The 19,960-nt window shown below is 36.1% G+C and overlaps 3 protein-coding genes, 1 long non-coding RNA gene and 1 pseudogene across 4 annotated transcripts; 4 read left to right on the plus strand and 1 right to left on the minus strand.

Moving 5' to 3' along the window:
• Window positions 1–167: 167 nt before the first annotated feature.
• LOC127743048 (protein FAR1-RELATED SEQUENCE 5-like) lies at window positions 168–626 on the plus strand. Its single transcript, XM_052255704.1, has one exon. It carries the CDS (start codon window positions 168–170, stop codon window positions 624–626), a length of 459 nt encoding a protein of 152 aa, XP_052111664.1.
• A 3,154-nt stretch (window positions 627–3,780) lies between these two features.
• On the plus strand, window positions 3,781–7,161 carry LOC107471291 (uncharacterized; annotated as a pseudogene).
• Window positions 7,162–11,171: 4,010 nt separating this feature from the next.
• On the plus strand, window positions 11,172–12,809 carry LOC107471301 (inositol-tetrakisphosphate 1-kinase 1). The gene is made up of 2 exons (XM_016090745.3): window positions 11,172–12,068; window positions 12,307–12,809. The coding sequence occupies exons 1-2, from the start codon at window positions 11,279–11,281 to the stop codon at window positions 12,573–12,575; spliced, it is 1,059 nt and encodes a 352-aa protein (XP_015946231.1). The 5' UTR covers window positions 11,172–11,278; the 3' UTR covers window positions 12,576–12,809.
• An 894-nt stretch (window positions 12,810–13,703) lies between these two features.
• On the plus strand, window positions 13,704–15,573 carry LOC127742688 (uncharacterized). The gene is made up of 3 exons (XR_008004045.1): window positions 13,704–14,122; window positions 15,033–15,187; window positions 15,308–15,573. It is a non-coding gene; the product is annotated as an uncharacterized LOC127742688 (long non-coding RNA).
• Window positions 15,574–15,871: 298 nt separating this feature from the next.
• LOC107471302 (iron-sulfur cluster assembly protein 1) lies at window positions 15,872–17,718 on the minus strand. The gene is made up of 3 exons (XM_016090746.3): window positions 17,320–17,718; window positions 16,880–16,934; window positions 15,872–16,298 (listed from the first exon to the last, which is right to left on the minus strand). Exons 1-3 carry the CDS (start codon window positions 17,624–17,626, stop codon window positions 16,166–16,168), a joined length of 495 nt encoding a protein of 164 aa, XP_015946232.1. The 5' UTR covers window positions 17,627–17,718; the 3' UTR covers window positions 15,872–16,165.
• Window positions 17,719–19,960: the final 2,242 nt, after the last annotated feature.

Genomic DNA, 19,960 nt, shown 5'->3' on the forward strand with positions numbered 1-19,960 from the left:
ATAGTTGATCTGATTGGAGAGTCATCGCATAACCAAATAGGGAATGTTTCAGCTGAGGTACATCTTTTTAGCTGGATTATTCCAACACTTTGGATGTTAAGCTTTATTATTGTTTGAAATTATGTTTAGAACGTTGAGATCTATTGTTGTTCAATGTCTTTCAAAAAATGGATGAATTGTTAGTTGATAGTGATGGCAATGATGTTAAAGACCTGTTATTGAATAGTACAAGAAGTATCGGTCGGGTTAATTTCGTAGGTTTGAGCGTTGATGATGCTAAGAAGTATGTATTTTCAGACCTTGATGTTGCCTATGCCTTTTACAATGCATTTGGGAGGGTCAATGAATTTTCAATTAGGAAGTTCAAGGTTGGGCGAAATGAGATTGATAAGCGCATACTTTGGCAAACATTTGTGTGTTTGAGACAAGGATATCGTATTTTTAGAGGGATCGATGAAACAAATAAGAAGAGAGCTCCAAAGTCAGAGACTAGGTGTGGGTGTGTAGCACAAATGCGAGTTCACATAGATGTTGGCAGGGACTGGTGGTATACAACATTGATTCAAAATGAACATAATCATGAGTTAATACCCCCAACTTTGAGCCGGATGTTGAGATCGCAATGAAGAATGACTATTGAAAAATTTGAAGAATGAACGATATGAGAGATGCTGGAATTTTCACAACCCAAATCTATATGCATTTTGCTGAGAAATCTGGTGGTTTTGAGAATGTTAGATTTCGAAGAAAAGACATGTACAACCAAATAGAAAGCAAAGGCAATTGATAGAAAGTGATGTGACCGAAACGTTGAAGTACCTAAAGAAGTGGAAGAAATTAGATCCAAAGTTTTATTGGAGCTACGAGGTGGATAACAATGGTGTGTTTCGACACCTAATATGGATGGATGGGAAGAGCTGTGTTAATTTTGAAGTATTTGGTGATGTTATGGCCTTTGATGCAACTTACAAGAAAAACAAGTACATGTTTCCATTGGTAGTTTTCTTAGAAGTGAACCATCACCTTCAAACAATATTTTTGGTAGTGCAATTGTGGATGATGAAGGAGAAGGAACTTACATATGACTGTTACAGAGATTCGTAGAAGCAATGAATGGTAAACGACCAGATGCTGTGATAACTGATGGTGCCAAGGCTATGAAGCTTGCAATTGAAAAGGTCTTTCCAGATGCACACCATAGGTTGTGCGGATGGCATTTGTTAAGAAATGCCATAGCCAATGTCTCCAATCCCAAGTTTACCCAACAATTCAGGAAATGCATGCTTGGCGATTATGAGATTAATGAGTTTGAGGAGAGATGGACGTCAATGGTTAATAGTTTTGGGGTTAATAAGGATATGGAGTGGGTTGAGACCACTTATGGGATTAAAGATATGTGGGCTACAACACGAGGCTGATTATTACATCTCATACGGGTTTCTGATAATGTAAACACAGGTGCAAGCATTGGAGCGATCAGGAGCAACTGTTTATACAAGGGAGGTGTTCTACTTGTTTCGGTCATTATTGTTGAAAGCGTCAAGTGTGATAATAGTTGATTGGTGAGAGACTTCATGTAGTGTGCACTATGATGTACGAAAATATTGTGAGTTAACATGAAAATGGGTTGTATCTTATTGGCCTGGCAGCAGTGAGTTTAGGTGTTCATGTTAACAAATGGAGTCATTTGGCATTTCATGTGTTCATATCCTTCGCCTTTTGATATATCTTCAAATTACAGAATTACCTGAGTCACTGATATTGAAGCGGTGGACCATGAAAGCAAAAGAGGCACATATAAGGTTGGAGCAACGAGGATCGTTAGTTGGAGATGGAAGTTATGAGAGTAGGACTGCTGCTATGAATGATGAGTTGGAGGGCTTGCTATTTGCTGCTTACGGAGATTTAGGTGATTTTAAGGATGTTATGGAGTGGGTTAGAAACAAAAAGGCTGAATTATTTGCCAAACATAAAAAGAATAGAAAGAGAAGTTCTAATAGTGCGGGTGAGAAATTCAAAACACGAACGGATGCTACTTCAAAAGATGCTGGGGACAAAAAGAAAAAGCGAAAGATTTGGTGTAGCAGATGTAACGATATAGGTTATTCTGAAAGGATATTCTGAAAGGACTAAAGTAGAGGCTGGATGAGGCCAAAGGACTATGGGCAGATGAACTAGGCTCCGTGCTCTGGTCTTACCGAACTTCCCCACAAAGTTCAACCGGAGAAACCCCTTTTAGACTAACTTATGGAATAGAAGTTGTGATTCCTGTTGAGGTCAAAAAGCCAAGACCAAGAAGGACCGTGGGAGGACCCAATGAAGAAGTCAAAAGGGACCTAGTTGACGAGGACTGAAGCATAGCCCACTTGAAAGAGCTAACCCTAAAACAGAGAGTAAGCCTAAGGTACAATCGGGGCGTGATAAAGCGTGAGTTCAAACAAGGACTTCTGGTCTTGCGACGCTAGGACATGGGTCCCCACGTCTTGGGAGAAGGGAAGTTAACTCCAAACTACCAGAAACCCTGCCAAATTAAGTTCGTAATTGGAAAGGGAGCATACAAGTTAGAAAGACTCAACGGGAATGAGTTACCAAGATTGTGGAACACCATGAACGTGCAACACTACTTCTCATGAACGGGGATACCCGGGTTGGTAACCTGTAAATATCGATAGTAGATTGTGGAACACCATGAACGTGCAACACTACTTCTCATGAACGGGGATACCCGGGTTGGTAACCTGTAAATATCGATAGAGCTTTAGTTTTCTTTTCTTTTTGCAGCCATTTTTTTCGTTTTAGACCAATTTTCGGGCATTCTTTTCTACCACAAACAATGGGAGGTTTTAACGAGGCCCAAATTTCTTTCAACAATTTCTAATAAAATTTTTCATTTCTCCGACAAAATTTTTTCAATACGTCCTCAAACGAGTGAAATCCAAAAACGAATAAAATGAAAACTCGAGAAAAAATAAAGCGAATACCCCGACAATCGATCACCTCCGAGGCTAATTAAATAGATATCCAAAAATAACAAAGCATATTAATCAAAAAACGACCAACCACGAGGCCAAATCATGCACAAACGGCCCTAAGAGGCCATAAAAACAATGTATACGCTAAACACATGGCTTACAAACTTAGCAAATTTTTACACAAAATAAAAAAACAAAGCAAAATCACTCAAGGTCCATGATCTGTCCATCCTTTATAGTTTGGAAGGCTCCCATGACGGACACATCCACATCTAAAGCAAACACTTAGACCTAAGCCTTTAAGGCCTCCTCGGTGGCAAAATGGCAGCCTTGGCATCAGCGAGAAAGTTCGCATTCTGCCTCTTCAGATTCTCCACCTCCGCCCTTGCAGCATCGACCTCAGATTAGGCAGTAGTGGCAGCCTTCTCCGCATCGGCAGCCAACTTCTGTGCCGCAGCCATGGTTGACAAACTTGCGAGTTAACTTGTAAACTCGTACGAGTTTAGGTAGGGTAATTGAGTTGACTCAGACACAAACTCATTTCTGGATAGATTTGGGTAGACTCGGCTAGACTCGGACAGAATCGCTCAAACTCGCGAGTTTGCTAGCGAGTCAGCGAGTTTGAATTCGGTGCCATTTTTGCCAAAACGGCATCGTTTTGGCCCCCTCCCAAAAAAACCAACAGCGACCACTAACCCAGACCCAGTAAGTCAGTACACACTCCACCAAGCCCTCACTGTTCACTCTCTTCTTCTTCTCCAACTTCGCTGAATCGCCACCATCTACCGGCACCGTTGTCTGCGCCGCCATGCAAAGGCCGGACGCCGGACGGATCCCTCATCCCTCATCCCACACAGGGTCGCAGAGCCCACCACCACGCAGTGAAGGTTCCTCGTCGACACCAGCCCACCACCCACGTCGGAGTACTCGACGATTCACGGCATGCTGTTCACGCCCCTGTTCTTCATTCGTTGACCGTCGGACTCGCCCATATTCTGCGTTCATCGGCCGTTGCACTCGCCCCTGTTCTGCTTCACTGCGTTTGCCTCCCCTCCCCTGTTTGTTGCCCTTGTTCTTCACTGCCGATCTGCTTCAATTCTGCCCTATTTTCCAAGGTAATTGTTTTAAACAAATTCAAATATTAACAATTTGGGTATGAATTCTGCAATTTTGGTTTTGAACTTTTGATATTAACTTTTTAAATTTTTTTAGTTTAGTTTAAATCATACACAGAATTGGTTAATGAGATTTGATATGTTGAAAAAAAATTTAAACTGATGCTGCTTCATGCTTTAATAAGTTAGTAAACTGATGCTGCTTCATGCTTCATGCTTCATGGTTAGAATGTGTGGTACTGTAGTTTACTGGTTGTCTGGTTTAAACTTTAAACTGTTACTTAATACTTACTTAGTTAGTGGTTTTTTTGTTAATGTGTCTGAATATCTGACTGAAACTCTAAAGTCTGAAATGTTAGTGTTACTGTGTTAGTTTAGTTAGTGTTAGTTATGAATTTAGTTAGTGGATAATCTGAATATGAATTTGTTAGTGGATAATCTGAATCTCAATTTAGTTAGTGGATAATTTGAATCTAAATTTGTTATCTGAGTTGTTGATTTTTAGGGATAAAAATACAAAATGTCTGAAAATGTTGGTTTAGGGACAGGGTCTTCGCTTCCTAGTATTCCTAGACTTACACCTGTTGTTTCTAGGAGGAAAAATGCAACTGGAAATAGAAGTGATATAGGATGGAAACATGGGATTGATGTTCAAGGAAATGGTAAAAAAGTGAAGTATAATTATTGCTAAAAAACTATAAGCAGAGGGATTTATAGATTCAAGCATCATCTTGCCGGTACTAAAGAGGATTCAGAGCCTTGTGCTTCAGTACCTGAAGAAGTTAAGGCTGTGATGTTGAAAGTCTGTGTGGAAGCTAAAGAAGCATCATTGAAAAAGGGAAGATTCGGTGATGATGAGGATTATCCTGAACAAACAGAAAAGGAGAAGGACAATTCTCAACAAAAGGGAAAAGATATTCACAACTTTATCACAAAAGGAAAAAGGGCTCAAGTTCAATCAACAATAAATCAAATGATGAAGAAGGATCTAAAGGAACAATGTGATCAACAATGTGCCATATTTTTCTATACAAGTGCTATTCCTTTCAATGTTATTAAGAATCCCGAGTTTTTAAAGTTTAGTGTGATGGTTGGGAGATATGGAATTGGCTACAAACCCCTTCTTACCATGAGTTAAGAGAAACCCAATTAAAGAAAGCAGTGACCAATGTTGATGAAATGCTTACCGAGTTTAAGGCAGAGTGGAACAGAACTGGTTGTTCAATCATGTCGAATGAATGGACTGATTAAAAAAGGCGTAGTATTTGTAATTTCTTGGTGAACAGCCCTAAAGGAACAGTTTTCCTTTATTCATTGGACACTTCTGACATATCAAAAACAATGGATAAAGTTGTCAAAATGCTAGAAGATGCTGTAGAATTTGTTGGCGAAGAGAATGTAGTCCAAATTGTTACAGATAATGCTGCTAATTATAAGGCTGCTGGAGAAAAAATGATGGAGACTAGAAAAAGTTTGTACTGGACACCATGTGCTGCACACTGCATTGATTTGATATTGGAGAATTTTGAAAAGAAGTTAAAGGTACATGAAACAACCATAAAAAAGGGAAGAAAAATAACCACTTTTATCTACTCCCAGAGTATGCTCATTAGCATGTTGAGGAATTTTACAAAGGGAAAGGACTTGGTTCAGCCAGGTGCCACAAGATTCGCCACTGCCTATTTGACTCTCACTTGTCTTCATTATAATAAAGAACCGTTGATGACTATGTTTATTTCTGATGATTGGAAGACAACTAAGGTTGCATCAACGCCTGAAGGAATAAGAGTCCAAAACATGGCTTTGGATAATAGGCTATGGACGAATATTGTCATATGCCTCAAGGCTAGTGCTCCTCTCATTACAGTCCTTCGCTTGGTTGATTCAGATGAAAAACCAGCCATGGGTTTCATCTTTGAAGGCATGAGAAAAGCCAAAGAAACAATCAAGACTAACTTCGGTTGTGTTAAAAAGAGGTAATCTTGAGTCTTGACTAATTGAAAGCTTTAATATTTGATTATCAATGTATCATGTTACCATATTTTTTTATTATATTCAGTTATTTATTTAATTTTCTTATTTTTGTTCATTTGCATTGTTATTTTTAGTTATGAACCTATATGGGAAATTATTGATGGAAGGTGGGAAAGGCAACTGCATAGACCATTGCATGCTGCTGCGTATTATCTTAATCCTCATTATCACTACGAACCTAATTTCATGGTTGATGATGCTAATATTAAGATTGGTCTATATAGTTATTTGAAAAAACCGGTTCCTAACCAGGAAGAAAGGAAAAAGGTTGGTCTACAGCTTTCTGACTTTCATTATGCTAGAGGCCTCTTTGGTAATGAAACTACAAAGAGTAGTAGGAAGACCATGCTACCTGCTGAGTAGTGGGACTTCTATGGAGATAGTTGTCCAGAACTAAAGAAGTTTGCTATCCGAGTTCTAAGCTTAACTTGTAGTTCATTTGGTTGTGAACGTAATTGGAGTGCATTTGAACTATTGGCACTATATGTTAGAACTATTCATTATTCATTTTAATTTTAATTTTTGTATATTTATTAACTATTGGCACTATATGTTTGTAGGTTCATACAAAGAGAAGAAATCGATTGCATCAAAAGAAAATGAATAATTTAGTGTATGTGATGTATAATTTGAAGTTAAAGGGTAAGCAAATTAAAAAAACTCCAGAACTTGAATTTGATGCAGTGCATTCTGATGATGAGTGGATAACTGAAAATGTTAATGAAAATATTGCTGAAAGTGTTGAGCATTCTCACTTGCCAACGAATGACAATACTAATGATGATCCAAATAGTAATGAATTTGCTATTCCAAGTATGAATAGTAATGAATTCAACATGGGTGAGGGAGGTGACAATGAGTTTATTGGGGATCCACAACAAAATTTAATAGAGGAAGAAGATGAACATGTGAATGATGATGATGATTTTGTTGGCCATGTTGAACCTGAGCCTGAAAGAAATGATGTTTCTGATGAAGATGGTGAAGATGATGATGTTGATGCCATGGAAGATGAAGATATTGGAGGATTTAAGTTTTAGACTTTATTAGAACATTTAATTGTTGCTTTGTTGTTTTCTTTTGTGTTTTGGTTGTGTCTTATAAAGCTTTAATTGTGTGATTGTGTGTTTTATGTTGAACTAGATACATACTTGTGAAGGATTTAAATGTGTGATCTAGAGTACTTGTTGTAACTTGTAATTGTAGTATTATGTTAATTTATTATGTGTTTTGATTTCACAGTTTGAATGTCTATATCTGAGTAAATATATATATATCTTATACATGATATATATATTTTTTTATAAAAAAATGTATAACAGGTAAACTCGTACGAGTCTACGAGTCGAGTCTAGGTCAGCGCCACGAGTTTACATAGACTCGCGAGTTTGACAACCTTGGCCGTAGCCACTTGAGTCATGAGCTCAGTCTCCTGGTCAAACAAAAACTAAATCTTTGAACTGGCATCCTCAGCCTCCTTCACTGCCTTCAACTTAACGGCCACAGACGCTTCCAACTATGCCTTTAGAATACCGTGCTTATACTTGATGAAGCTTGCCATCCAGAAGAAGGTTCTAAGAGAGCATCAACTCATAGGAGGGCGCGATACAGTGATTTAGCCTGTTCTATGACACCATAATCTTTAAAAAGTCCTTGGTTTCGAGTAGCAGATGCTGATTAATGAACCCGGGCATATCAAAGGAACGATTCATCACGTAAGAAATCGTGACCTGCTGCCCCCTTCAACCGGCCTCTTACCTTTCTTATCAGGCTCGAGAATCGGGAACTCTTAGTGATCATCATCCCCATGAGTTCCTTCAGCCACAACCTCCTAAGAAATGGTATGAGAACTGCAAAGAAAAGTAGCTTGAGGAGTTGAATGAGAAGTCCTATCACCCCCGCTCCCCGAACCAAGAATAAAGGCAGCCTTCAACCTCGCTAAGGTTGTCTGACCATCAGCCATACCAACTACAAAATACAATAGCACTAAAAACTATAAGTTATGACATCGAAAATCAAAATATAAACTAGGAAGTAAAAAAACATAACCTACCAAACATAAGACCGGCCCGCCTCGGGATTCCCCGTGACATCTCGAGGATTCAACGGCCTGTCCCCAAATACCACCAACAAAACATCGGTGATATCTTTGTTCTCGGGAGACAGACCCTCATATGTTATCCTCGTCAGATAGGAAGTCCCAGCTCCGAAATTCCAATAAGTGGAGATTTGGCACTCCCCCTCCATGGTCAACCAAAAAGGATGATGACCTCGAACAGGGCAGACCTTGAAATACTCCGCCTTGAACACGTGAAATGAATCCTTGAACAGACCGAAGATCCGATGATTCGGCAGAGACCTGAAAGAGATATAACCCTTCTGATGTTTTCCCTCCTTATGAAGAATGGTACAAATAAAGAAGAAAAGGAAAACCTCCACCCGAGTTGGGATCTCCAAAAAGTTACACACTAACTCGAAGGTTAGAATAGCAGCCTAGCTGTTTGGATGTAACTAGCTCGGCTTGCAAAAACCCAATTCAAGAGAGCCATAATGAACTTGGAAAAGAGCAACCGAACCCCTACCTTCATGAACAAGGGCTCATACACCCACATCCAATTAGGAACTCAGGAAAATTCTAAATTGAGATAGCATACACTCTCATTTTCATCAGCAAGCAAAAGCTCATACTGTCGCTCCGCCTCACCACCTCCGCATACGACCCCTTCCTCCCGAAGCCTTTGGAGGTCATCCTCACCCAACCTAGAAGGCGTACCCGACACGTCGTAAGCCACCCATTGGTAACGATCCGTTATGCCCCCAGTCGGAAAAATAGGACCCGGATTTTCCTGAACCGTAATCCGCCGCACCATACCTATATCTAAAGGAGGCACTACCATTAGCTCGCCACCTAGAAATGCATAAAACACAAAATCCTAAGACAATCCCAAGACCAAATCTATAGTTTATAAACCAATATTAAAACAGTGGCACCCTCCCAATTTTCTCTTACCACAACGCAAAAGAAACCCCAAAACTTCTCAAAATGAAAAGAGCGAAGTGTAAAAATAAGTGGAAAAAGGCACAAATCTGTTCTCAAAGAGCCGAAAGAGAAAAAAAAGCAGCAAACAATGCAGACTCAGGGAAACGCAGCACTACATCCCTTCAACAACAGCAACGGTTAACCAATGGAATGATCACAGAATGTTTGAAAAGATAAAGGAAAAGAAAAATAGAAATGAAGAAGGCAATTATAAAGGGGTAAAAATAAAACCCCCGACATTTTCAAAAAGAAAATGCAGAGGAATGAAGGGAAAAAATGGAAAAACAAGCTCTTCTCTCTCCCACTATGTGTCATCATGATGCCTTGAAAAGCACAACAGACACATCCCATCATCGAGAAACGCAACGATTAGACACAGAGACAACCCCACATTCTAACCATGGACTCGCAAGACCCTAATCTGCTGGAACCGAACTCACCAACATCAGCAATAAGATCAAGCTAGCATGCTCTCCTACTCTAGAAATAACTATTACGGATCTGACTATTCGAATCTCTCATGAGCCTTCTACAACCAGTCCATCTATAACAATTCCAAATCTCAACAAATTCATTAAAATCTTGAATAGCAGAATCTCTGCTTGATAAAATAACCTATGCCAACTATAAAAAATAAGTTTAGTTATTCTTTCAGATATGATCATTCAACCTTACACACTAAATCTTTACTTTTATAGTTCTCTGAATTAAGTATCGAATGTCTTTGCAGATACTACCTTTATACTCCTCAAATCTAATCTCGCCATTCTAACATACCAACAAATACTCTATTCCTCTTCACCTAAACATGTACTCAGACCCTTCAAGTACATTCTTGTATATTTTTCCTTTGCTTGAAGTCACCAAAAGATAGAAATTTTCATTAATATCTGTTATCCAATAATAATAATAATAATAATAATAATAATAATAATAATAAATACATCACTACTAATATTTTTCCTTTATATCCTTAACAACTACGCGTTCAAAACATCTATAATAACATCGTTTATATTAATTTCTAAACGCAAATAAGAATGAATATTGGTAAAAGAAAATAATAAAAAACAATAATAATATTATTTATACATTAAATATTTTTATATTTATATAAAAACATTATTATTAACTAGTTATATATTTAATTTTTTAATTAATGAAATAAAAAATATTGATATTAAAATAACATCAGTTATAAAAAAAATTGTATACGTTACCGGATTGAAAGAACAACGTAGACATTATCACCGCCATCGTTGACTCTCCACTAAAAATTTATTACACTTTTATTCCAAGGTTAAGTTCCTTGGATCTAGCACCGCCGACCCTTCATTTTCGAATCTCGTAGTGTGTTCAACAAAACCACCTTCACTGAATCACACAACTGTATTCAGTTATCACTACACATTATTCAAGGGTGAAAATTTAGATAAAATCGATTTTTGTTATTAAAAATTTAGTCAAATTAATTAGATTATTTAATAATTTTTAAGTATTAACTTCATAACTTTATCTAAATTTTCACTTTATTTAAAATATTGTAATGTAATCTCATAAATTTCAAAAACTCAAAATAATATTAAAGAGATAATAATTAAAATAATTTTATTTAAAATAATAAAATAACTTTAAATGAATTTGGCTTATTATTTTTCAAAAATTGATTAATAATATCTAATAAAAAAATAAAAGTTTAATTTTAATGCATTAATTTGTTGATAATCATTTATACATTTAATATAATATTATTGTCTATTTATACTAATCACTAAATTAATTTTAAATTTTAAAATAAATTAAAACAACTAAAATCTCTAGATAATTCTATTAAAAAAGATAAACATAACTAATTAAAAAAACAATAATAATAAATTTTGTTTAAAAAAATAAGATAACAAATAAAAATAAAATAAAAATTTAATAAACATTACATCAAAATTAAATTTAAAAAATAAATAGAATATTTTTTCTGCATCCAACTCAAGCCATCTCTGAGCTTCATATACAAGTGCGCCGCTATTTAACACTTGTTATATCCCACATTCCAATCTTAATTTCTTCCTCCACTTTTAACTCTCCATTCATTCCAAATTTCCGATCTTCATTTTCCAAACATGCCACAAGAACAAGCATCCCAAAATGAAACTCAAAGTCATGATGAGAGCTATGTCATAGGCTATGCTTTGGAACCAAAAAAAATCCAGAACTTGATACGACCCTCTCTAATTGACCACGCAAAAAAACAAGGCATCCAACTCATTCCAATCGACATCAACAAGCCCTTGATCCAACAACACCCTCATCTTCGTTTCCATTGCATCATTCAAAAGCTCCAACCCAAACATTGGAACAACCTTAACTTTCACGAATACCTGTCCAAACATGGCGCCAACACCACCACCACCACCATCATCATTGATCCCCCACACCTCGTTCAAAAACTCCAAAACCGCGTTTCAATGCTTGATTCCGCGTCCCACTTGCCACTTTCGCTCCAAAACGCCACCGTTGGTGTTCCGCACCAAGTGGTCGTTGATGATGAGAAGAAAACTAAGAACTCAGTGGAGGAAATGGTAATGGGTTCGAATTTGAGGTTCCCAGTTATTGCAAAGCCATTGTATGCTGATGGAACCATGAAATCTCACGAGCTTTGCTTGGTTTTCGACGCCCAAGGGCTCCGAGAAACGTTGAACAAGAACACCGCCGGCGGCGCCGCCACCCCGGTGGTGCTTCAAGAGTTTGTGAACCATGGCGGCGTTGTGTTCAAGGTTTATGTTGCTGGGGAACATGTAAGGTGCGTTAAGAGAACGTCCTTGCCTGACATACCAGAAGATAAGGCCAAGGCCTTAAAGGGTACCCTCAAATTCTCTCAGATATCAAACTTCACCATTCAAGATAACAATGGTAATAATTGACGTATTTGTTTCTTGCAGTCACTTGTTGAAAATCGTTAAATAATACATGTTACGTTGTTTAACAAATATCAATTATTAATTTTTCAGAAACACAACTATAGATTTAACAAGATTTTTGGTTATAAAACGACTTATCCGAAGAAATCGAACGATTAGATAAAAAGATAGGAATGATTATATTTCTAACAATACAATGCTGATATGTGTATTCTTTTGTATTAACATAGGGGATGGTGCTAATCATTTGAGCAATATTGAGAGAGCTGAAATGCCAGAAGAGAGTTTGATAAAGGAGTTGGCAAGAGCTTTGAGGGAAAGAACAGGGCTTAACCTGTTCAATATTGATGTGATTAGAGATGCCAAGTATTGCACGAGGTACCTTGTAATTGATATCAACTATTTTCCTGGTTATGCAAAGCTGCCATGTTATGAGTCCTTTATCACTGATTTCTTGTTGGATTGTGTGCGTAATAAGGCTGCGGTTGTGTCTGTGTGAGAAGAATTAGGAAGTGAATGAAGGAATGAATGTTGTTGTGGTCTTCTACTTTTGCTTTTACAGACCGTGTGGACCATACCTTTATGGTTAAACGCTGTAGCTTCTTTTGTGTTGTCTTGTGTTTCTAGCGTTGCTTAGTTTTGGAACTTTCTTTTGGCGTTTCAGATTTTTTTGGTTTGCCTTTGTCATAATTGATGTCTTTTTCAAGAATAATTGTTAATTGACCCTTGTTTAGGTGACTATGTTCTAGACATATGAGAGACAAAAGCATCATCGTAAGTGCAGAGATTTATGCTCGCAAAATAGCAACCGTTGAAATGAATTCCCCACTTTGGGAAGCACCTTTTCCCCAAACATATAATTATTTTTTTACTAAAATAGATATGATTTTCTAAGTTATTTAAATTATAACTCATTGGCATCACATGCCTTTCTTATCTTGGCATCACATACCTAAGTTATTGAATTAAAAAGAGATTATTGAACAAGGACAATTGCCAACGCGACTTTTTTTTTGGTTGAATTATAATCCCATTTAATAAGATATTAGAAGTCATCTTAACCAAAATTAGTTGTCTTGTTTAGACAGGCAGTCTCATTTGATAGTAATCTTGCTCTATTATCTTGTAAGCATACTGCATTTTTCATACACACACCGCCAGCATTTTTTTTCCTTTTTTCTTTTAAGAGAGGAAGACAGTATAACCGGAAAGTGTCAAAATGTGGTGCTATGCTGTAATTACTGTGTAGCTCTACTTTATTTTTATAATACCTACTTAAACGAAGATGCCAAAAGCAATTTTCATAAAAAAAAATTGTTTAAAAATATTACTTATTTATTTAACAACACTTTAAATAAACATAATACTTTTATAACATCAAAATTTAATCCTACAATCCAATGGGGTGTTCAAAACCGATCCGGACCGAACAAAACCGATCGACCGAATCGAAAAAACCGAAAACCGAATAAACCGAAAACCGAATAAACCGAAAAAATTGTGTTTTGCTGTTTTTATTGCGGTTCGGTTCGGTTTTCGGTTTTGACAATGAAAACCCTAACCGAACCGAACCGAACCGGTTAAAAAAAACTCACAAAACCAACCCTCACCCCCCACCCCCCACAACATGACCTAACCTAGCCGCCAACCCTCACATTTACTCTGCGCTCTCCACTCTCGCAACCCACTCCCACTCTCGCAACAGCCAGCACCTCCCACTCCCAACCTGCGTGAACCCCTTCCTCCCACCATCTCCCTGCGCCGACGAACCCCTTCCTCTCACCACCTCCCAGCGCCGCCGAACCCTTCCAGTCTTTCACACAGCGCCGCCGAACCCTTCGTCTCAGCACCTCCTCGCGGACAGCACCAGCCAACCCCATCGTCGCGGAGCCAGCACCACCTCGCCGCCACCCACAGCATTGTTTCTGGCCTCGCAGAGACAGCACCACCCAGCCACCCACATCATCGTTTCTGGCGTCGCGGAGACGCGGACAGCACCCGCCACCAAGCCACCGAGTCAAGTCAGATATGGAGCCTCCAATTCAGGTATTCAATTTCTGTTTCAGTGTATATTTGTTGCTGATTTTTGTTCTTGGTTTACTTTGTTGTTGATTTTTGTATATTGTTGTTCAATTTCCGTTTCAGTATATATTTGTTGCTGATTTTTGTTCATGGTTTAATTTATTTGTTGTTGATTTACTGAAATTGCCTCTGATTGTTGTTCATGGTTTAATTTACTTGTTGTTGATTTCCTGAAATTGCTTCTGATTGTTGTTATGTTGTTCACTGTTCATGGTTCAATGTTCATCAAGCTCAGAGGATGTCCTTCACAAAATATCTTATTCAATAAACACATTTCTTACATTTTTTTAATACTGCTCTTCAGTCTCTGAACTAACTTCATCATTGTTAGATTCTTCTATTAACTAGAAAAGGAATTTAAAGGTTCAACATAAAAAAAAGGGTAGAGAGCCAACATACGGTAGTTGTTTATGGTGAACAAGAACAAAGAAAAGTTATTGTCATCAACATAACAATCCTGTGGTTTAGGTGTTCTTTGATCCAAACTCATGATGCATAATTATAAGAACAAATAAGTAGTTGATATAGATTAGACAGTTATTGAGCACAATGGAACATCCATCCATCCTGTTCTATTGTTTTATTGCTTTACTTGTTATTGATTCATTGTTCTAATTGCTGGTTCACTGATCATTGTTCATTTTATTTGTTGTTTTATTTTTATTTTATTTATTGTTGTGTTTCTGCTCTTGATTTTGTACTATTGCTATATTATTATTATTATTATTATTTGTTTCTCTTTATTTGTTGTTCTGTTTCTGCTCTTGATCATTGTTAAATTTATTTGTGGTTGGCTTTTTCTTGATTCTATGGTTGAGTTGTTGATTCTGATTTAGTTTTTTAATTTTGAAATTTTTCTGTTGTTTTGATTTAGGGAAATTCTGGTTTAGGGTTGATTCTGAACTTTTTAGTTTAGAGGAAGACTTTGGAAGCTGTTCACGAAGCTGACTTTCAAGAAGCTGTTCACCATTATATGATTGATGAGAAGCTCCTGAAATTGAACAAGGATGGCCTAAGATTGATGAGAAGGTGTAAAAGATTCACCATTATATGATTCCGACCATTTATTTTATACTTTTTCATAACCTCTGTTGCATATAATCTGTTTGAAACCATTTTATGTAATTCTTGGGTTTACTTATGCTGCAGGCGGATATGTACACCTTAGGTGAAAGGAAGAATTTGTGGAATTGGTGCACCACATGAATATTTTTGGAATTAGTTTGGTTGTATTTTTTACTTAGTTTGGTTCTATTTCTTGATTCAGTTTGGAATTGGTGCACCATTTTTGCAAAATTTTTGGAATTAATTTGGTTGTATTTCTTGAATTTCTTGATTCAGTTCAGGTTGATTATTGTTCTATATGCTTCTGCTGTTTTTGTAACAAAATTTGTTAGTGATTTATAAGTTGATCATTGTTCCATCTGCATCTACTGATTTTGCAAAATTGTTAATTATATTAGTACCCTAGATATGATTTGATGATTAGAATAGGAAAGGTTTTCAAAACAATTTAAAAACCGAACAAACCGAACCGAACCAAACCGAATTTAATTGGTTTGGTTTGGTTCGGATGGATTTGATAAAAAAACCGAACCAAACCGAACCGCACTATTAATATAACATTGGATCGGATGACTTTTCATTAAAAAACCGAACCAAACCGCACCGCGAACACCCCCTACAATCCATCATCTAAGGGTCAAAAAAATATTCACACAATTATAGTCTTTATTAGAGTATGCACTTTATTCTATTGCGTACAAACCATGCAGATAACATACATACCCATCAACAGAGGTATTTTTACCTTGGCGTTATTTCTTATAAATATAATACAATCTAGCTGTGGCTAGCTCTAACCAAGATTATCTCCTATCTTCTTGTACAAGTAACTCATTGATTTGATACCATCAAGAAACCACACTAATGGTGGATTCCATCATCATTCATAATTCTAGAGTCTAGACAGTGAAGAAACAGAGAAACTAGCAGATTTATCTCAAGTTAGGCCTTTCCGCTACCATTTGCGGAAGCACGCCTTGATTCATAATCTTTAACAGCTGCTTTTATGGCATCCTCCGCAAGCATGCTGCAGTGAAGCTTGACTGGTGGAAGTGAAAGATGCTTTGCAATTTCACTGTAGACAATAACCATAAGTCGGGTCAAAAGACTCCAAACCACAATCCTAAACTAACAATCATGAAAGCATGACCATGTTAAAAATCAGAACTAATCTCCTGAAGATGGTAAATTATCCATCAGACCAAAAGGTTCAAAACACTAATCAGCAAAAGATGCACATATTATTACGAAGCCATTAGACTCACCAAGGATCCTCCTCTGAAGCTAGCAATTCAACCATCAAACCACCAAAAAATATGATGTATTTGACCAGTCATGTTAACTTCAGCATTAAACAAGCAAAAACTCATTTTCTATGGAATTTATCTTGCTATTATACCAATTTTCAGAAAAAAAAAATGTTTATCATACGGGACCAAAACCACATAAATTTGCCATGACCAATAACTTTCTTCATACTTTGGAATAACATAATATATATATATATAATACTACTACTACTATTTGTGACTAATAATTTCATAAACATGCCACAATTACGTACGTATTCATTTCTCGTATTAGGATAAAATTAACCGGCACAAACTTCACCAAATACACAAGCCAAGGAAAGTGCAATTAAGATAAGATATTTACCTGTTTTTAATGGATAAGACTTCTTCCATTTGCTTTCCCTTAACCCATTCAGTAGCTGCAAAAGGATAGAGAGAAACAGAAACTAAGAACAGAGCAGAACAGAACCATCGCCAGTAATCTCCGAATCTTTTCCCTTTTTTATTATTATTTATTCAATTATTTTTCACTCCTGAAGCTACGTAATATTCATCTACATCATAAAAGATCACAACCATCACTCCATATATCAAAATTCACGAACCCTAGGGTTTCCCTTCCTCTCTCTTTTTTGCCTTTGTAACTCCAATATTCCTTTCGTACTCTTCTAAATAACAAAAATAATCACGAGTTTCAATTTTAAAACCAAAATAATTATATCTAAGGTCGCATACTCGCACCAAACTAGTTCAACAAAAGTTCAATCGATCAATGAATGAATATGAACGAAAAAGAAAACTAACCGAGAGAGGAAGAAGCGATGGCGGATCCACAACCGAAGGTTTTGAAGCGAGCATCAACGATCTTGCCGGTTTCCTCATCAACCTTGATCTGAAGCTTCATGACATCACCACAAGCTGGTGCACCTACAAGGCCGGTGCCGATGCCGGTGTCGTCCTTGTCGAAGGAACCGACGTTGCGTGGGTTGTTATAATGGTCCACCACCCTCTCGTGGTAAAACCGCCGTGCCACTGAAGAAGCAGCAGCCGGAGACGCCGCCTCTAACGACGCCGTTCCACCGGTAAGTCTCTTTGCTGCGAGCCTCAGCATCTTTTTTTAACTTTTTTGTGTTTGTGGTCAGTTAATCAGTTCGGAAATAATAGAAAGCAAAAAGACAGAAAGAGAGGTGAAGGGAATAAAAAGGTTCCCTTTAAGGCGGTTCTTCTCTGTTTACGTGGCGGGTAGACAACAGATGCTTATTTTTTCTTCTGTTTTTCTTTTAATGATTTATGATTCTGTGGGGATGAAATTTTTGGACAATTGGACCTCTATTGGGCCAAGAAGCGTCATTATTTCCTATTTCGAAATTATAGTAAAAGTCCTGACCAAAAAAAAAAGTGAGAAACTGGCTTGGACTGGGCTTCGGCCTTGTTAAGACTGCGTCCAAAAATCATATTTGGTAAAATAACAAAAAGAGAAGTTTAAACTTTAGAGTTTAGGATTTATTACCTAAAAAACAGGGAATTACCTAAAAGAAATAAAGTGAAAAATTAACTAACTTGGTCAGTTCACTGGTCTACTTAAAAAAGTGTTAGAAATTTTCGAATAATGCATTATATATGCAATAATTTATTGACCAGTAACAGACTTTTAAATAAAATTCGAATCCGTAATAAATTAATTTTTATTCTACCAGATTAAGAGATACTTTAAAAAAAAAGTGAAGAATTTATCAATTTGTAACTTTGAGTGCAATAAGTTTCAACACCTTGATTCAAACTTAATTAGATAATTATTTTTTCACCTTATCCAACTACTCACTTAGGAGAACTTAAATATTTCTTTTTTAAAACAAGTGTATGCAGTCCAAAAATATTTGTGGAGGCGGCAATAGCGGGTTGGAGGAAGAGAGAGGGTTTTGTAATATGAGAAACAAAAGGATAAAATTGAAAAAATAAATTTTGACGAACAATTAACTGTCAAAAACTTTTATGGAGGGATAAAATAAAAAATCTTTAGAAATGCTGGGAGTCTTAAGTATATTATTTAGAAAAAAAATACTGAAATGTGGGCGTGGTTTAAAAATAATGTATTTGCACTTAGGATTAACTCAAAATTTTATGTTTAACATAACCCCGCTTGTAATGTTTTTTTTTATCAAAAAAAAAATAGTAAACTGAGAAATTATTCCCAAATGACACTTTAGACATATATCTAATACATCTTCTCACACTAACAAAAAATTTTCATTTTAATATTCTACTATCTCAAAGTCTTATGTATCTATTAAAAAAAAAGTATTATGTATATAGTTGAATGCCAATATAAAATACTAATATTGTATCAAAATTGATCTTTTAAAAGATTTGTTAATGAAGGAAATAAATCTTATGAATACTATATCGTCCAACTGTTGGCCGCTTTTTAAAATATTTGACCAATATCACCTTTTTCATTGATTTATATATGATCATAATTCATCATAAAATATATAACTATTATATATAGCTATAGTTTTTTTAAGCAACCATTCCCGTGAACAATGAAGACTTAAATATTCTTTTATTATTAGTTAATTTAGTAAGAATTCTATAACTAAAATGGTGAATCTTGGGGTTGGATGGCTTCATGAATTATATATGCTACATACCTATATGTTTGTTTACTTACGGTATTTCCGTTTGAAGGTTCACTACGCACTCTTTCGGATTTTCAGTCCATTTCACTTCAAAGAATTAAAGCACTCACGCATAAAACTCTATGATAGATTGACAGGTGAATACGAACAAAAAAACAAAAAAACTCTACGATAGGTATATATGTATACATTAAAATTTAATTACTAAATTAATTATTTATATAAAATATATATTAAAAATAAATTAAACAACATATATAGAAAAATTAATGCCAAGTATCATTAAGAGATTATAATCAATAAAAAAGACCAATCATATCAAAATTATTAAGAATGACCAAATAAATATTATACTAAAAAAAACTAACAAATAGGACTTGAAATGACAAAATTATTCTATTATTCTCTTCTCTTCTCCATAATTTTTGCTCCATATTTTCTTCTTCTCTGTCATCTCCATGGCTGCCGTGCCGTTAACCAACAATGAAGAACATACTGGCTATGGTGTCTCAATTTCAGCAATCATCGTATGTTATTGTCCAAATACTTGTTCTTCCTCAATTTTTTCAAACATTTTTGTTCTTCACCAACACTTTCCTCATGAAGAACCTTATGTTAACATTGATCCTCACTTCAGTAGCATAGTGAATTTCTCATGACCAAAATTATTAATAGGAATTCAAATATTGGAGAAGTTTATTATGCACGCAAGTTGCTCGATGAATCTTGCTTCAGTAGCATAATAGATTTCTCATGTCTAAAATTGTTTTTATTTTTTATCTAAAACATCTGATAATTACTAATTT

The sequence above is a fragment of the Arachis duranensis genome, chromosome 10 (genome assembly GCF_000817695.3).
Source record: "Arachis duranensis cultivar V14167 chromosome 10, aradu.V14167.gnm2.J7QH, whole genome shotgun sequence".
Lineage (NCBI taxonomy): Eukaryota > Viridiplantae > Streptophyta > Magnoliopsida > Fabales > Fabaceae > Arachis > Arachis duranensis.

Coding starts and splice junctions, on each gene's coding strand:
- LOC127743048 (XM_052255704.1), top strand. CDS start 168: ATGGATGAATTGTTAGTTGATAGTGATGGCAATGATGTTAAAGACCTG.
- LOC107471301 (XM_016090745.3), top strand. CDS start 11,279: ATGCCACAAGAACAAGCATCCCAAAATGAAACTCAAAGTCATGATGAG. Junction 12,069..12,306: donor CACCATTCAAGATAACAATG/GTAATAATTGAC, acceptor GTATTAACATAG/GGGATGGTGCTAATCATTTG.
- LOC107471302 (XM_016090746.3), bottom strand. CDS start 17,626: ATGCTGAGGCTCGCAGCAAAGAGACTTACCGGTGGAACGGCGTCGTTA. Junction 16,935..17,319: donor CATCGCTTCTTCCTCTCTCG/GTTAGTTTTCTT, acceptor ATCCTTTTGCAG/CTACTGAATGGGTTAAGGGA. Junction 16,299..16,879: donor GTCTTATCCATTAAAAACAG/GTAAATATCTTA, acceptor TATTGTCTACAG/TGAAATTGCAAAGCATCTTT.